General features: G+C 36.8%; 1 protein-coding gene across 4 annotated transcripts in view; it reads right to left on the bottom strand.

Annotated features, from left to right (window-relative positions):
* AHCTF1 (AT hook containing transcription factor 1) overlaps window positions 1-16,955 on the bottom strand; it is a 47,643-nt gene extending 30,688 nt beyond the window's left edge. For all 4 annotated transcript variants that reach the window (XM_012731103.1, XM_012731104.1, XM_012731105.1 and 1 more), the window contains exons 1-12: window positions 16,834-16,955; window positions 14,859-15,112; window positions 13,059-13,239; window positions 12,091-12,298; window positions 10,516-10,632; window positions 7,476-7,560; window positions 6,369-6,519; window positions 5,060-5,192; window positions 4,794-4,975; window positions 4,350-4,411; window positions 3,252-3,380; window positions 484-574 (exon numbers count right to left, since the gene is read on the bottom strand). In XM_012731103.1, coding sequence (XP_012586557.1) covers window positions 484-574; window positions 3,252-3,380; window positions 4,350-4,411; window positions 4,794-4,975; window positions 5,060-5,192; window positions 6,369-6,519; window positions 7,476-7,560; window positions 10,516-10,632; window positions 12,091-12,298; window positions 13,059-13,239; window positions 14,859-15,112; window positions 16,834-16,954 — 1,714 coding nt within the window. In that variant the 5' untranslated portion in view covers window position 16,955. The remainder of the gene's footprint in view (window positions 1-483; window positions 575-3,251; window positions 3,381-4,349; window positions 4,412-4,793; window positions 4,976-5,059; window positions 5,193-6,368; window positions 6,520-7,475; window positions 7,561-10,515; window positions 10,633-12,090; window positions 12,299-13,058; window positions 13,240-14,858; window positions 15,113-16,833) is intronic.
* Window positions 16,956-17,729: the final 774 nt, after the last annotated feature.

The following is a 17,729-nucleotide window of genomic DNA, read 5'->3' as shown; positions in this document are numbered from 1 at the left end:
ATTGCAATGTCTGCAAAGAACAAAAGCTAAAGAAACATACAAGATAAAGAGAGATTTAAAAAGCATGAAAACTACACCACCAAGTTTGGATCTGGATTGGATTCTGGATTCCAGTTTCCTGAAAATACTACAAAGAACATTATCAATACAACTGGTGAGATTTCATTAAGCTGGTATATTAAATAACCAGAGATGAGATTAATAGTTGCCAGGGGCTAGCAGTGGAGGAAGGGGCAGGCGGCTGTGGATTAAAGGAAACCTGACAGACCCTCTGCCAGGTCTTAACCACAGTAGGGTGATGCGCAAAGGCATTAAGGGGCACACAGGCTCTATCACCTCTGAGTGCATGTATACACACTACATACATCTTGAAAGTATATGAATACATACATCTTAAAGTTTAACTAAAAATCTCTAAAACCAGTAAGTCAAGGATTTGTAGAATAAAAGTAATTTCTAAAATATTAACATTTCTAATCTTACCTTCTGTTATCCACCTTTTGATACATCCAGTCAAAAGTCCCAGGGAACTTGTGTGAACTGCTGCTGATAATATAGCTTCTAACTGTTCTTCCTAAACCATGCATTAAAAATTAAAAAAAAAAAAAAAATTAAAGGAAACAAAGGATTATGATCACAGACTCAGTGGCAGCAGTCTATTTCAGAATGTAAAATTTGAAAAGCTTTTAAAAATCAATATGGGGCCTCCCTGGCAGCACAGGGGTTAAAGTCTCAGTGCTATCAAGCTTTTCCAAGCCATGTAGCACAAGTTCAATCCCCGGCCAGGGGCTGACCCATAGAGCGCAGCAGACCTCTCCTGTCTCCCCACTGCTCCCTGCAGCAGTGTGTTTCAGTAGATCTGCCTATCCTGCTCCCCACTCTGTCTTGGTGAATCAATCCTCTCAACCTCCCCCTGTACCTCTCTCTGGCTTACATCTCATTTCTTGAATTTTTAAAAAATTAAGGATAAAACTTTAAAACAATCTAATGGTGCCTCAAAATCTCAGAGTTCTCATGACCCAACCGTTCCACACACAGGGACAAGAGAAAATAAGGAAAACATGTCTATAGTGAAACATTATTTAACCCCAATAACCACCAACTGAAGAAAAGGATAAACCAAACGCGGCACAACGCGGCACACTTAATACACAGACTGCACAACCACAACATGGTTCAGATGCTGCCATGTGGCTGAATCTTGGAAACATGGCCTTAAGTCAAAGAAGCCAGAAACAAAACACCACAAATTTACTTATTCCATCTATATGAAATGTCTAGAAAAGGTAAATCTAGAGACAGAAGTATTCTTATAAACAGACTACTTTAAGTAGGTCACTTGTAGGGTTATGAATTACATTTTCAATAAAGCTAAAGTCACTGTAACCTGAAGATGTTGAAAGCTATTTATATCATTAAATACAAGCCGTTTAATAACAGAATCAATAAATTTAAGACATTTACTATCTTGAAAATTTTGCATGATTCTAAATGAAAACTCACTAAAGCAATTTGTTATAACCAGGAAAAATTGACATCAGCTTTTGCTTTTATTTTCCGCTATATGCCATATGTTATAAAAAAAAATACAAATATGGTGGAAATTCTATTTTGCTACTCACTACAATTCACAGAGATTTAAAATGAGGGTCAGTATTTTAAAAATATAGAAATAAAAAACTCCCACAAAATAGAACCAAAGGAAGAGACAAACAGTTGGAAGATAAAGATAACCTAGCAGGGTGTCAACTGGGGTAGTCAACATTCCAACATCTGTCTAATGGGGATCCACAAAGAGTTAAAACAAACCGAGAATAAAAAAAATTAAGGTTGTGTGAATGAAAGACCAGAAAAGTTTTTTTAAAAATAGAAGAGCCACTCAGATACGTCAGGGAAAAAACAAGTTACACATCAGAATAAAAGCTAACATTGATCACTACAAGGCTATATAGTGAATAACATTTATACAGACACAACATAAAAATCTGATAATACTGAATGGTTTTCTCTTTATTTCCATAACATTAACTATTAAATTCCAAGCAAAAGTTATTAAACGACCAACAGTGATATTTACGTTATGACCAATATGTCTAAGTTTCTTTCTTCTAGTAATCCATTGTGGCACGCATCTGTTAGTTATTTAGTTAATGTAGACATGACTTGGGGAAAAGGGGCTAAGACATTTTCTCTTTTCATAGGAAGATGACCTGGAGTTGGTTTCCTTTCTTCCAGCATATTTTACTAACAAATACTGAGTTAAAACATATGTGAATTAAGAGCTGTGTCTAGGCAATACTTTCATTTGTAAGAATGACTCCTTATTGGTAAAAAGAATTGGGGTCAGGTAAACTGAGAGGGGACTACAAATACTTAGTGAGAAGTTAAGATTTTTGCTGCTACAACAGAGTCTGATACTGTTAACTATCACTTTGCAGGAACATGGTCTCTTCACTAATACCTTTTCATGAGCTACTAGCCTCTACAGAGCATTCTTTTAATACTACATCAGAATCATATTAAAGGTTTATTAAAATAGATTTCTGGGCCCATTCCCGCAGTTTCTGACTCAGTAGCTCTAGTAGTTTTAGGCTAAGTTCCAACACTGTGGATACCCTCGGGTTCATCTAAGAAAAGACAATTCTTTTTCGTATGCTCTCATTCTCTTATGCCTATGTTATTCATTCTGGAGGAAAGAAAATGGCTCCAAGACTGATATAATAACCACTATCCACGACATACCTATAGCCATAATGTGCTTTCTGTACTAACGCATCGAACATAGCAAAGTGAACTTGGTGCCAGCTGCCACCTACTGGAACCTACCCAAACTTAAGACCATGGTTACTAGTCATGCCAAGCAGGCACCACACTACTTAGCCTCCTTTTCTGTTCCCCCACAGAACTGATCTAATAATTTCTGAGATAACACGCTGTACAATATTGCATTATGTAGGCGTCAGGGGAACAGGTTCCTGTCTCTGGTGGAAGTCGCCGCACTCATCACTATCGCTGTCCTCAGGCCAGTGGCCCTTACCCCTCTGCTCGCGCCTCCCCACTCTTCCCACTCTAATAGGCTCAGTCCTACTGTAGCATTTCTAGGCTTTGTTTTAGCAGCTCCTGTGTTTGCTTCTCAATTCCACGAGTAAAGTAACACAGTGTATGTCCTTTCGACTTACTTCACTTAGCATAATATTTTTATTCTATAGAATGTTAACATGACCCACAAGAAAATAGTTCGATGATCTCACCTGACTTAAGCTGGAAGGCTGAATATCAATAAGCCTTGGTGAGAGCAGGCCAGCCACAAGACAGCGATTATAGCCATCAGGAATGACTTCATTGAGGGATGGTCCTGATTTCTTTAAAAAAGTCAAAGTCTGTAACAGATCGATTAATAAGTTATCAATTTTTAACCCAAGTAATCAAATCTAAGAAAAATTATACGCATTACTGTAATTTACACTTAAATAAAACACAGGCCCTCCCTCATGGCACAACGGGTTAGGACCTAACACTGCAAGCTGGTGCAGCCGCTTTGGTGCAAGTTCAATCCCTGGTGACCCACAGGGCGCGGCAGGCCTCTCCTGACCTGCCCGCTGCTCCCCTCAGTAGTGTACTCAGTCGGCCTGTTCTGCTCCCCGCTGTCTCTGGTGAATCCTCTCACTGCCCCTGAGCCTCTGGCCTGCACCCCAGCTCTGTATACATAAATCAATACATCTTTAAAAAAAATTAACTCCCACCCCGCAAAAAAAAAAAAAGAAAAAAAAAAAAGAAAAAACAACCAAACCAAACCAAACCAAACAAAAAAAACCTACATGGAAATTGTGTAGAACTCCATTTTTCTACTTTTTGCAAAGAAAAGAATTTATAGGTTGTTGAACTAAACCAATGCTTGCTGGTTAGAAGTAATAAAACTGGTAATGGTGGCATATTTAGCTTATATGTTTTTATGACTGATTTGACAGATCTTGTCAAACAAAAATTACAGTTTAAATCTTCTTGGTCTAATGTAAAGAAATATGATTTGAATAATAAATTATCCACATCTATCTGATCACCAATTAAATGCTGCCACATGATGCTTCCCTGGAAAAACAGTCTTTAGCAGGTAGCCTCACAGGCTCCACTTCCCTCTTGTCTGTGAGATCTAAATAGCTAAAATCCAGATAAGATGCATAAAAAACTTTCCTAAGCACCCCCTGACTGGTCGCCAACAGTGACTGAGGCTACTAGCTGCTAATCTGATAAACCTAGCCAGAGCTGTCATTTATAAAAGACTCAAAGTTTATATCTTCATGTGACTTCAGTTTAGTAAGAGACACTTTGCTCACCATGCCATTACCTACCTCTTTCTGAAAGCCAGTACAAGTCAAATGAACAACTCCTGAGTTTAACAAACAAGTGGCATCTAAAAAAGAAAACCCACTTGCATATTATATTTGTGATAATACAATGAGTAACAAGAACTTTCTAGGTGAAACATTAAGTTATTACATGAAATAAGTTTTCAACCAGCTTTAGGGACCCTACAGATATTTTTAAACTAAAAAGACGCATTAAATGAGTTAATATTGCCTACCAAATTAAAAAACGGTGTCAATTTCTTTATAAAACAAAAATATTAAAATCTTCCATGTGCATATATTAATTTCCTAAGTTATCCCTGTATCAAGACTCATTATTACAATCTATGAACAGACAATACAGCCAGTATCTTACACAAACACAAAGTGCTACATATTTTCTTCACATACTACTTTCCTCAAAGGTGACTGTTAAGGGATACATACCAAAACTGTAAGTGCTTGGGTTAAAAAACTGCTCAGGAGGTGGGTATGAAGGAGGCACTCCTCGACTTAAACTTCTCTCATGTACTAGTATATCCAAGATGTAATGTGGAGAAATCCTACTTACAACGGAATCCAGTGACCACAGTGCAAAGTAAGGGCAATTATGCAGATATTCTCCTGATCTAAAAGAAAATTTTATAAAATTATGAAGTCACTGAACTGCTACACATACAAATACCAGAGAGGAAAGATAGCGAGAACCATACCTTAGTGAGTCTGGCATTTGTGCATGATACCAACGATTTATGTCGAAAAGTCCCAAATATATAGAAGGCTTTCCCTGTCCATATATATTCACCTGCCAGGTAAAGACTGAAACACTGGTGTCAGGTGACAAAGCTAAAAAAAGATAAAATTTAAAAATAAAATAAATAATATCAATATAATACTATCCAAATAAAATTATAGCAAGATTTTCTAAAACAAAAAATTTAACTTCTATGTGACTTGGCAAGCCATATTAATTCCCATATTACTTGTTCTATATGAATAGATTAAAGCATTTGTACCTTGAATGTTTTTTCTACTTCAGGAAGACCTTATTCAAAGATAACCATCAGAAAAGGTATATCTAGATTTCAGAAACTTTGAGACAGAAAGTAGAAAATGATTTAAATGAATATTCTCCCTAGTATGATACAAAGTTCGCACCAGGGAAATTAAACAGGTGCCTGTGAGCACCAGATCTTAATTCTGGTTGAGGACTCATCACGCTCTACGGTAGAGGGGAGGCAAAGTGGAATATACACTTGGTGGAATGCACATTGGGACCGTGGAATGGAAAGACGGTAACACGTAAGAGATAGCAGAAGAGAAGGAAAGAAAAATTGAGACAGTGGGAAATACAGAAAGAAGTGTAAAGGTGGATTAAAAAAGTTATTAAGGACTTGTTTTCTGTGTTTATCTTTAGATGTTAAAACTGGGTCACAAACACAGATCCATGGGGACGAGAACAATGGACATCTTTGGGATGAAATAACCATGACAATGAATTTCAATAAACACACAAACGTGAGTGAGCATTCACAGAACTGAATGAACCTGACTCATTATCACAGTTAATGTGATTGTGTGGGCAACTACCCTTTGCAAAAGGTTGTTATCCCACCCACAGGTAGGAAACACAAGCTCAAAAACGTTAACTTGTCAAAGATGACACTTAATGAGACAGAGCTATGATTTAAATCCATGTTGGGATCTAAAATTTATGCAACTTTAATGTGCCATGTTGTTTACCAGGAAGTATAAACAGAAAAAAAATTCAAGGTAAAGGCTTATTTGCCATGGGCTCAGAAAATACAGGGGATACACAGTTCTTATTCTAGAGTGGTTCCTAAGTCTTAATTCACACTAGTCAACAGCAATTGGGGGATTAAGACACTCCTGTATCTCATATAGCCTGAATAAATTCTGTAATTAGTATTCTAATCGTAGGAACCCTAGAAACCAAAACCTACCTTATGTATTAGATCAAGAAACAATGTGATTTATATAATTAAAGTACTTTTAACCAACCTTCATTCATGCCTTCCTCCCTGTCCCCATGAGATCGAAATTTCTCTATGCTCTGGCATCCCAACAGTTTGGTATTACTGGTCTGTCCCCTCAAAGGAAACATGCCACCTGTGAGATCCACTGTGTATCTTTCTTCACAGTACTCTAATCCCTGAAAGAAACATAATAAGACTCACACAAATCTATGTATTACTAGGATTCCAAACAAAAAAATCATTCTCAATTATTTCCAAATTTTTCACATGGCACAAAGAAAAAAACACCAAAAAGTTAAAAGACTCAAGAAAATAAAACACTGAAAAGAGCTCTAAAATGTTTTTATATGGCATAAAACAAAAGGCTAACCTTAATCTCTTGAAAAAATTACCAATAAATCTCCTAAAGCTGTTATTAAAACATGGGAACTTTCATGTACAACTGGCTGGAGTGTAAACTGGACTGATAACTGACTTTATATATACGTGGATACTCTAAAGCCAAAAATTCACTGCAGTGTTTTCACTGAAATTTCTTGTGATAGAATAGTTCTTATATTTTCCCCACTGATTACCTTAACTTGTTTTGACAAAATCTCTGAGACTTTGCCCAAGAAAAATGTATAACCATAAAAATGCCACATGTAATCCAGGGAATTCATGGCTCCCTTGAAGTCTGACAGACGCTTGAAACTATGTTTGAAAGCCAGTGCTAACGAAGGAATGTGAGAGTCTGCCAAATACCCCCACTATTTCCTCAGACTTCAAGCAGTTCAACAGTAACTTGAGAAGCTAGATGCCTTCTATTCTTTTATATTTTTAAGATGCAACTGTTTATAAAGCTGCCCCATGACTTACTGTTTGATATGTTAGTGCAACATAGTAGTTTTATTTTTTTCTGAATACCAGTTGGGTCACAGGTTTATTCTAATCCAAATCCTCATATTGGACAGAAAGGATGGTTGGAGAAGTGAAATAGCTAGACTCCTGATCCCTAATCTAACACTGCTTTCATTATACCACGAATATAGTATTAACTTGAAAGTAAGAATAACTTTTAATATTCTAAAACAAGCACTTAAAATAGGCTAACAAAAAACAGTAATTTAATATTAGACTACATTACCATTACCTCATATAAGATTTGTCCTGATGCCAAACACTTTCTATCACCAAAGGCCAGCTGAAGCAAATGCAAACTCAAAACATCCCCTTCACTGAAAGAAATAGGAATTAGTTGAAGAAAACCACTAAAAATCGTATTAGTATTAAGCATCTCATGTTATACAAATAAAATTAGTGTGCATACAATATTCAGAGCATGTTAAGAAAAGTGAGGTCACTGAAGATTTTAGTCTATTTGGCTGTTTTCACAAAATACAGTTCTTTGAAATATGTGATTTTTTTATAGTGACTAACTTCGAATACTTTAGCTGTTATCTACACTGCAGAAACTATTAATTATTAGACAATATTCTTTCCCTTCAATAGGTATTTTTGAAGTTAGGCACATAGTTGCCTAAAGTATACTACATTTCCCAGATTCCTCTGCAGCTAGGGCATTGGGCCCATGGCCAAGTTCTGGCCAACGGAGTGTAAATATAATTAATTTCATGACAGTTTTAAGAAAATGTTCTTAAGGGACACAATGTCCTTTGTTCTTTCTTCCTGGATTCTTGTTACAGTTGTTAGTCTTCAACCTAAAGTGAAGATGTTGCCCTGTATCATGAGGATGGGGGCCGTACAATAACAATATGACCTAAAGATACCAACTGTGCGATCTGCTACAGTGCACAGTAAGTACTAAGGACAGCGTCCAAGCTGGGCCTCTGAATTTGAACTGATTCCTGCTAGCTGACATTTGGACACTCCTGGATGCTCACACACCACTCTCCTAACATTCCTCACACTGCGCTATTCTTATTCCTCTGCTGGCTGCTCTGCTCTCTTGCTCTCAAACTCCAATAGTTATCGCTAATAATTCCAGCTCTCTTCTCTAGCTATTCGCAGTCATCCTTGAGGCCAATGATCTTAACTTTGGTTGTTTATTATTAGAACCACTGGAGGGGTTTCGAAAACATACCAATGTGTAGTGTAGGCCTTAACCCCAGACATTAATTTATCTGGGGCAGCCAGGTCAAACTCAAACAATGTCTTTGTGCCGGCCTATACACCCTCCCTTTGTAAGCCAGATCTACCTTTTTGGCCACAACTATGATTAATCTGTACCCTAGTCATAATACCCATCTTGCTTTTCCTTGAGACATGTTACTAAGCATGTTGCATGCTTTTCTCACAGATATTCCCATTGCTGTCTCCCCATACCTGCCCTAATTTTACTCACATCTAACCTAACAAGGCAGTGTATGAACTCCCACAAACTGTACACTGGCTTATTGACATCTGTTTAACATGCCCCACTATATGTGTGGCTAGTGTGTACATATTGTTTCTATATGTATATATGTAGTTCGTTTATATGGATTGTGTCTATATGTGCAGTTTATACATGCATATGTTGTAATTCCTCTTGCATACAATTTACAGAACTCAAAATGTGTCAACTCATTGTTCAACCCCATGTTTAAACCATTATATACATATATACATACATATGTACATAAATGCCAATACATATCATAGCTTTCATGAACTCTCAAAGAGGTGTATGACCTACTAATTCAAGAGCCTAAATCAAAGCAGATAAGTTCACAAATACCTGTTTTCAAAAATATTTCACGTTAGTAATAATGCTGACAAATGCAAAGTAAATCAAGGTATAAATTAAGCCAAACCTGCCCTACTAAAAGAAAGAGCACTAGGAAAGTGGTCTAAAATTCATTAGAAAATTGTTCTTATGTTTCAATCAATGTGTTCTGAATAATAAAGAAAATATGGGACATCACCGCAGGAAAAAAAGGAAAACACAAACCTACCCATATTTTAAATTACCATTCATTTGTGCTTTACATGTACAATGAACACTGCAAACTCCCTCAAAAAAGGGCTATGAGGCCCTCCCTGGTGGCGCAGCGGGTTAAAGCACTGCACTGAGAAACTAAAGCCACTTCCACATGAGTTCGATCCCCGCCTGCCCCGGAGGTGACCACATGGCGTGGCAGACCTCTCCTGACCCGCCCGCTGCTCCCCTCAGCAGTGTACTTCGTCGATCTGCCTGTTCTGTTCCCCACTCTGTCTCTGGTGAATCCTCTCACCCTCCACATCTCTGGCCTGTACCCCAGTTCTGTGTGAATAAATAAATCTTTAAAAAAAAAAAAAAAAAAAGGGCTATGAGAAGTATATGGTCCACAAGGGTTCAGTAAAAAATTAGCAGCAGAGAAGTTCAAACAGCTTCAAGAACAGTATGGACAAAGTAGGCACTACTAACAGGACTGGAAAGACTAACACTGTACGAAATTCATAAAATCAAGAGAACATGGCAAAAATAAATACAGACTTATGAACCAAGTTCCAAAATACCTTAATAGAGAAAAACTCTAGACTTTAGTGTGGGAATATAGGAAAAGTACAAAATAAATCAATACTCATAATAATATACATATAGACCTTGTCATCCTAGAGCGCAGTACTCAAAGGAAAAATGGAATACAAAAATTGTCTTGCTAAGTGCCCCCACCGCCCAATCAAATAAACCACTCATAGGCATGTTCCTCAAACTTCTGCTTCTGGCCTACATTACACTCAGATGGGCAGAAATACGGATTTGACTCAGTGAGGGGTATACCAACAGTTGTCCATAAATTTTCATTTCAATTTTTCTCTAGAATCCACAAATGTCAAAAGTGACAAAGCAATTTCTCATTTATTCACTCGCTTTACTATAAACTAAGACAAAATCTCCAAGTCAGAAGATCTACTGAAAAGTCAAAACTGAACCTAATTTAATAGACTCTAAGGTAGTACAGACTCAGGAAGAGACACAAATGAAAACAATGAGTTTTTAAGAGCACAATACTTATAACCAAATTTAACCATTTCACTGATCAGCATAGAAAAATGAACAGAAATGAAAAATAAAGAGAAAAGTCACTCAATTATGCTGCCTTCACCAGAGAACTATTTTGTTGGAGAGCACAAAAATTTCCAACAGAAATCAACTACTGCTCCATGTTTGACAATGCCTTTAAAAACATAAAATGGTGCTTACTTACCTATCTTGTGTAGACTGAACAGCCCATAAGTAACAGCAATTACGAGGATCATTCTCAGGTTCTTGAAAAGTGACAGCATGTATAGGAACTCTTCCACCCTCTAACTGTGTGAAGTATCTATATTGGGCAAACAAATTAGTACACCTCATCTTAACTTCAAATTTTATGAAAAAGGAAGAAGATGCCTCATGTAAGAATTTGGTTTAGAACAACTACTGTTCACATGGTTAAAATTCAGTGACTGAGGGAGCACTAGCTTTAAAGACACCAAGGGTGCAAGACATCAAGACTACCCCAGGTAAAACTGGGAAGGGTTAAAATTACCAAAGCACAAGCAGGTATGTTTGGGTGAGCCAGACATTCTAGTTACATAAATGGATTCCGCTATGTGTTGCTCGCCGCTGAGAGGAGCCCTAGACAGAATCCTCCACTTCAGTTGCTTCAGGGTACAGTTTCCCAACCATAGCAGGGTTCACTTAGAATCCAAAGAGCTACCATCAACCCCTTGAAAAGCAAAATGAGTCATGGCAGCGAAAACACTGAAGAGGTCAGCTTCTCCACTTTCCTTTATAAGCAATTCAAAGAAAAGAGCTGACAAAGGGTACCAGCAGACAGCCGAGAGGAGCTGCCCAGGAGCTGCCCAGGAGCAGGGGCTGGCAGCAGCAGAGCCCTCTCATCACTGGCGCTCCAGAGAAGTGTGAGGTGGCGCAAGTCTACTCAATGCTTGAGTCTGCAATAATTCTACTTTGACATTATCAAGGACTGCAAGAGTTAGAAATGGGCCAAGTTTAAACTGAGAGAATCTTCTCATTTCTCATTCCCTTTAAATTTAGCAAATAATTATCACTAAATTCAAATAGGTACCAACATGCTGGTAAGACTAAGCAGAAATTTCAGGTTCACTATTTTATTGACTCATTTACAAGATAACTTACTTAAGAAAATAATTCAATATTCCTTCAAAAGCTAATGAGAAAACTAGTATTAAACAGATGATCTAAGAGATAAATAGGCATCTGCCTAACTTAACAGAGATCAAGTTAAAAAACTGGAATGCCTATCTGCTGCCTCCCTCAATAGGCCTACCTCCTCCATGAAGGGGTTAATTGCTCTGCAATTTAAAAAGCATAAACTGTAATAAAAGAGTACCAAAAACAGTTATATTCGAAGGAAGTTTTGACAGTATAAAGACATAAAATGGCATTTTTGATCATTTTAATTTTTAAAATCTTTATCTTCCAACTGAGAACATCACTAAACTACTTTGTACACATGGTTATGGGGAAGTATTTCTGAAAAGAATTTATAATATACAAACATGTGGGTTATAGCCATGCTTCATCAGCAAACTAGAACACAATTAACTAAAATGTCATAAACACTGAATCAACCTGAATTCTTGTGCTAAGTTATTAAGTCATCCCTTTATGTCAAGTTCTGGTTTAATGCTATGAGAAATTACTCATACTCCATCGTGACTCTATTCTATTATTTATGCTAATTTATACACAATAATTTCTGAGTACATTATAAAGGAGCTACCACAATCAAGCAAGAGCCAAAAGTTGTACTTACTCTCTTTTCATGCTTTTCATATTCCAAAGTGCTAGATAGCCATCAGAAAAGCCTACAGCAAGCTGATTTGTCCTATTTATGTAACTCAGAGTGGAAACAGCTATCCCCGACGGGCTCACTAACTGGAAACACAGGTGGCGCCCTTCTCGCATCACATTTTCTCGGATGTGTGGTATTTCAGCTGGGATGCCAGTTATAACTTCAAGATCTTGAAAATGAGACAAGATTATCAAACTGTAAATAGCATAAAAGTTAACGTGTCACCCATTAAGCAGGACATAGCAGATGTCATTTAAATAAGATTAGTTTAAAAAATTAATATCGAAATAATTTTTAAAATACATTTAAGCACGTAACTTCTTTAAAAACCTCACAGAACCTATCAAATATTCTCTGTAACAATCATGAAGTCAATGGTGTCTATTCAAATTTAGAGCTAGGAAGCTAAGTACTCCCCTTGGATAAAGAGTTAATTGCATGTCTTGGTCAGAAAATTAATGATGGACCTGCATGATCCATATGGAACAGCAATCTAGGAAGCTATCAAAGTCCAAATGGTATGTGTCAGACTACCAGAATATTCTGAACATCAAAAATAAATAATGAAAATCATTATATAAAGTTATGAGTTCCTGGCCTCTGCCCCTATAAAAGACCTTACTAATAAACTACTGAAGTAAATGAGTATAGCTTCTTTCTTTGAAAATCAATACTTTCACAAGTAGTAATCATTCATCCTGCCTTTTCTGTACAAATGGTATTTCAGAGTAATAACAGCCTGATTAAATAAAAAAATTCTTTACGTGAACACAATTTTAAAATCATCATTTTTGCAGTCTGATGAAACAGATTTCAATAACAATCTCCAATAAATTAGTTGAACAATTAAAATTTCTGTGTATAAAACTGTTATTTCAAACACCAACCCACTGCATCCGTTTTAGTTTCAAGCTAAGGGGACAACTTGCCTGATGCCTCTACTTCATTCTGACTGCATGCCAAGTCATCCAAGCACAGGTCAATAAGAAGGATCTGCCCGACATCAGTTACCACAGCGGCCACACCAAACAGCCAACGGAGACTTGGGTGTAAATGCTGCGTGCTTGCACTGGCTCCTCCATGGTTAATTATTGGTTCAATAGCTGTTACCTAGAAAGCAGAATATATAACTTGCTTTTTTTCTACAAAATGATAACTAAAAACACAACAGATGTAAACAGTTACTATAGTAGATTTAAGCAGTTTCTATAAAGAATCATAAATCCTCATTTGATGCTTGAGGATATGCATTTGAATAACAAATGAAATCTTTAGGTATAAAAGGGACTGTGCCATTATTTCAATGTATAAAAAGTTGTGAACATGGACTAACAACGATTACGGAGCATTTACGCTCTGTCGAGCACTGTGCTAATGGTGTCATTGAATGTTCACAAAAACTCTTATAGTGAACTACACAGAATTATACTTCACATGTTTAAAGATAAAACACGCTTGAGTTTTAGTTGCTGAATTCAAGTCACACAAAGATTAAGTATAAAACTCAAATCTAGATTTTTATCACTTTAAATCTCTACAGCAGTCATCACCATGATTAAACAGACTCTCCTCTTAAGAGTAAAAATAAATCATTCCATAAAAACTTGACTGCCTATACATTTTTGAAAGCATCAAATTTATGTCTTAAAGCCTGAAGAGGTCTAACTTTAAAGGTGCTGTGCTATGTAATAGGAACTTTGCAAAAAAAAGTCTTGGCCTTAACCACATTACTGACACTTAAACAAGGGCTGAAATCTGGCTTAAAAATCGTGCTGTAGCTTCTTTATGGAATCACGGTTCAGGCCCACGTCACACTACAGGTCAAGTTTTAAATGTCTGTACCTAATACTCCATGTTTTATACTGCAATTCTCCTGTTTCCTACTAATTCACAGAAACTGGCTAAGGTAGGGTGGCAATTAATGTCGGAAATCATGAAACGCACAACTGCAGACGGGGCCGAGGAGCATAGTATCAGACCCCGGGCTGTGAAGTATTCAGACCGCTACTGGATCTCATTGGATCAAGCCCCCAAACAGAAAACCGCTTTTTGTTATTAAGACCCATTTTAACTGTAAAACCACAATTCTATGATTACAAACATTATATATGTGTATACACATAAAGTACATTTTGGGAGCATATCGTGTATAGAAAGCATTCTCTTCTACTATTTTGTATTTGTGTATCTTTGTAAATACATTTTTCTCGTGTATGAAAGAATAGCTATAAATCAAACGAGAAACCAAAGTACACCTATAATCACCACTGGATAAGATGTCTGGCATATAGCAGACATACATATCTTAGTGATTCATTATTAAATATAATATTCAAATTTGAAACATAATGAAGACATGCTAGTCACATGGTTGTGTGTTCATACAAAAGAAAAACAATGATATAACTATATTTTTATATTTTCAGTACCATTAGGTAACACCAGTGGACATCAGAACAAGACTCAGCTGATATTTCTTATAATATTAGGATACATGTCATTTTTACATGGCTATTTTCTACCCAAGGATAAAGTTACATTTTCAATTTTTTGCCCTTTTAAAGTTCTTCTGATGTCTTTAGCATCTTTCTCATTTTAAGGTTTTTACTCAAGTCTATCACGATTCCGTATAAGGAAACTAATAACACAAAGTGCGCCTCAGTGGGTTCCCACAGAAGCAGTGAGTTTGGAGAGCAGGACGGCGGCCTCGGGTCCGTGACCGCACTCACCCTTCCAGGGAGAACAACTGCTTTGACCACTCTTGATATACCAAGGTCGTAAAGACAGAGAACACTCCCTTCGGCTTCTTCCAGTCCAATTAACAAGCCAGTCCTCTTTTGCCAAGAGAATTCCTTCACAGCAAGGACTACAGGAGGCTGCTCGCTCACTCCACTGAATCTATATGCAGACAGCCGCTCTCCTGTTACAGAATTTACTACCTCGAGTTGTGGGCCACAAGCCAAGCAAGCAAGTCCATTTTTCCCTAAAAGAAAAAAAAAAATGTCACTCATTCTAATACTGCATTACACAACAAACTAGAGAGCACTTATCTCTTTTACAGTACATTAAACTTTGCACACCCCAAATTAAAATCTAAGTATTTATAAAATAAAGTTTTATAAATTTGGTCTCAAATGAACAAAGTAAATTGAGCAAGGCCTCTAGAATAATAAAGTAGCCAATAAAGGCATCATCCTATTCACATTATCTTATTTATCACATGACATACCTCAAAATAGAGATGAGGCAACTAAACCTTTATACAGTTAATCTGCTCAAAACTATACAGCTACAAAAATACCAGAGCCAGCATGAACCCCCAAATATGCTGAGCTCCAGAACTCTTATTTTTATTTCAGTATATATTAACAGTTAAACTACATGCCATGGGGGTTGTATATGTAATCTGTAAGATTCTCCCTGAAGAATTTGGAATCTAACAGAGGGAAAAAAGAGATAACTGGCCTAGCAATAGAAATCTCAGAATGCCTGTTTCATTTCTTACTAGGCACGTTTAGATTTTACTCTGTACCAAGTATAAACAGAAGGCTTGAAAGTGGAAAGTGACAGCCTGATTTAATGTTACTCCAGCAGCAAATGGAGAACAGCCAGTAATGGGAGATGACACCCCACACTTGGTCAGTAGCCATGAACACAGAATAGTGGCTTGACTGAGATTAATCTTAGAGGTAGAACTAAAAGGATTTGCTTGTTCTTGAATAAGATAAAAGGTATAAGTAAGAATCAAGACCAGACCATGAACTTTTGCTTGAGCAACTACACAATGTTAATAACTTTTATGGCTAAATTTGTGATGCCTATCATGCATCCAAGTAGAGATACACTAAGCTGGGGCAATTTCCATATCATTTAAGTAAGTAATAGGGCAAAGTGAGGACCCAGGCACACAGGCTCAAAGCTCGTTTACTGTTGCTTTACCACTTGCTATCTCTGTGACTGGGATCAAGCTATTTAACCTATGTGATTCTCAGCTACCTATAACAGAAAAGTCTAATACCTCAGTTATAAGTTGTTACAGTGCATATCATAAAGTACCAACACTACTTTTATTATTCAATAGAATAGCAATAAAAATTTCTAAGTGACTAATGTATATACTTTGTTGTACATACTTATACAGTATAGCTGTTATATTCATTTTCAGAAGTCTTCTGTAATATCTTTCAAGTCTGAAACCCACAATTCAATGTCATCTTTGCTATGATTTTCTACTGTTAATATAATCAAATCCATATATTAAAATCTTGCTTAAGGGAATTAAATGAGACTACCCAAATCACACAGGACCCAAACATTAAATTTTTCCACTTCTAAGACTGTTTAAATTCTAACCCAAACTGATCATTAGTCAAACTTACTGACTATAAAGGAAAATCAGATGTATATTTCCTACATTCCAAATGCAGACACTCAATACATTAAAGTTTTTTTTTTCTTTATGGCATTTTAATAAAGAAAAATGAACTGTAACCCCCAGAGATTCATTGTAAATATACCCCAACCATAAATAGATGTTGTTACACTGTGGTTAACATATATCTATTTATGATCACTCTAACCAGGTTCTGCTTTAAGTCACTTACACATTAAAGAAACTGCAATATGTTTATTATTACTTATTAATAACTTGTTAAACAATTATTTGTCAAACAAATCAGTAAATTTTCAGCAATGTTATTTTACCTGTAGCAAACTTTCCACGCAGCACAGATTCTAATGTTATTTCGTCTTCTCCAAGTGCCTGAATAGTCACTTCTGGAAACTGCAGAAGACCACTAGTAACCTGTGCTGTTAAGTCTCGCATACTTCCACTGTAAATATTTTAAAGAGAGAACATTGCTAAGACATTCTTGGATAGTACACTTGATCATTTCCAGTCAGAAGAAAGAAAAAACAAGAAAAAGACATCACAAACAAAAAAGTAAACTGTACTTTAAAATGAGACTTTATTTTATTTACTGGGTCTGAGGTGTTCTCTCTTAAGGAAATACTTCCCAAACAGTCCCAGGAGAGCAAAAACAATTAAGCCAGATGTCCTAAGGATACATGGGATTCTCTAGAGTCTTTGAAAACTGGTTCAATGCATTTACTCGTATTGCCTGACCTACCCTAGAACAGTTCACAAACATGCTAAATGAATACAATTTAGAAAAATAGCAGTAAAAGGGGAGAGAATGGGGGGGGGGGGAAATGTCCAAACCCACATTAACTTTAGGAATTGAGTTAAGCACATGTCTTTAGACAGGAAAAAAAGGGCAAAATTATCAACTAAAACTGCTAGTTAAAATATGAAAGCTATCTTTTTGAAAGGCTCCTGAGCTGGAAAGCCGAAAGTGATAACAGTAGGAATTCTGGAAGAAACATAAAATGGCTCAGGCCTTGAGGTGAGCTACCAAATGCTGCCCCAATGACCCTAACCTTGTTTTGAGCATTCTGAGGTGGAGAGGGGCCCACAGTCAATAATGCAAGCTAAGCCTTCCTGCCCCCCCCCAACTCCACAGAGCTTTGTCATCAGCATAAAGGTCAAACACCCTTGGGGGCAGGGCAAGTGGCACCAACACTGTGCACTTTAACCAGGA

This window comes from Condylura cristata, unplaced genomic scaffold (genome assembly GCF_000260355.1).
Source record: "Condylura cristata isolate star-nosed mole 26May11 unplaced genomic scaffold, ConCri1.0 scaffold00029, whole genome shotgun sequence".
Classification (NCBI taxonomy): Eukaryota; Metazoa; Chordata; class Mammalia; order Eulipotyphla; family Talpidae; genus Condylura; species Condylura cristata.
Note: the sequence above shows the minus strand (reverse complement) of the source record. Positions and strands in the feature narration are given on the sequence as shown.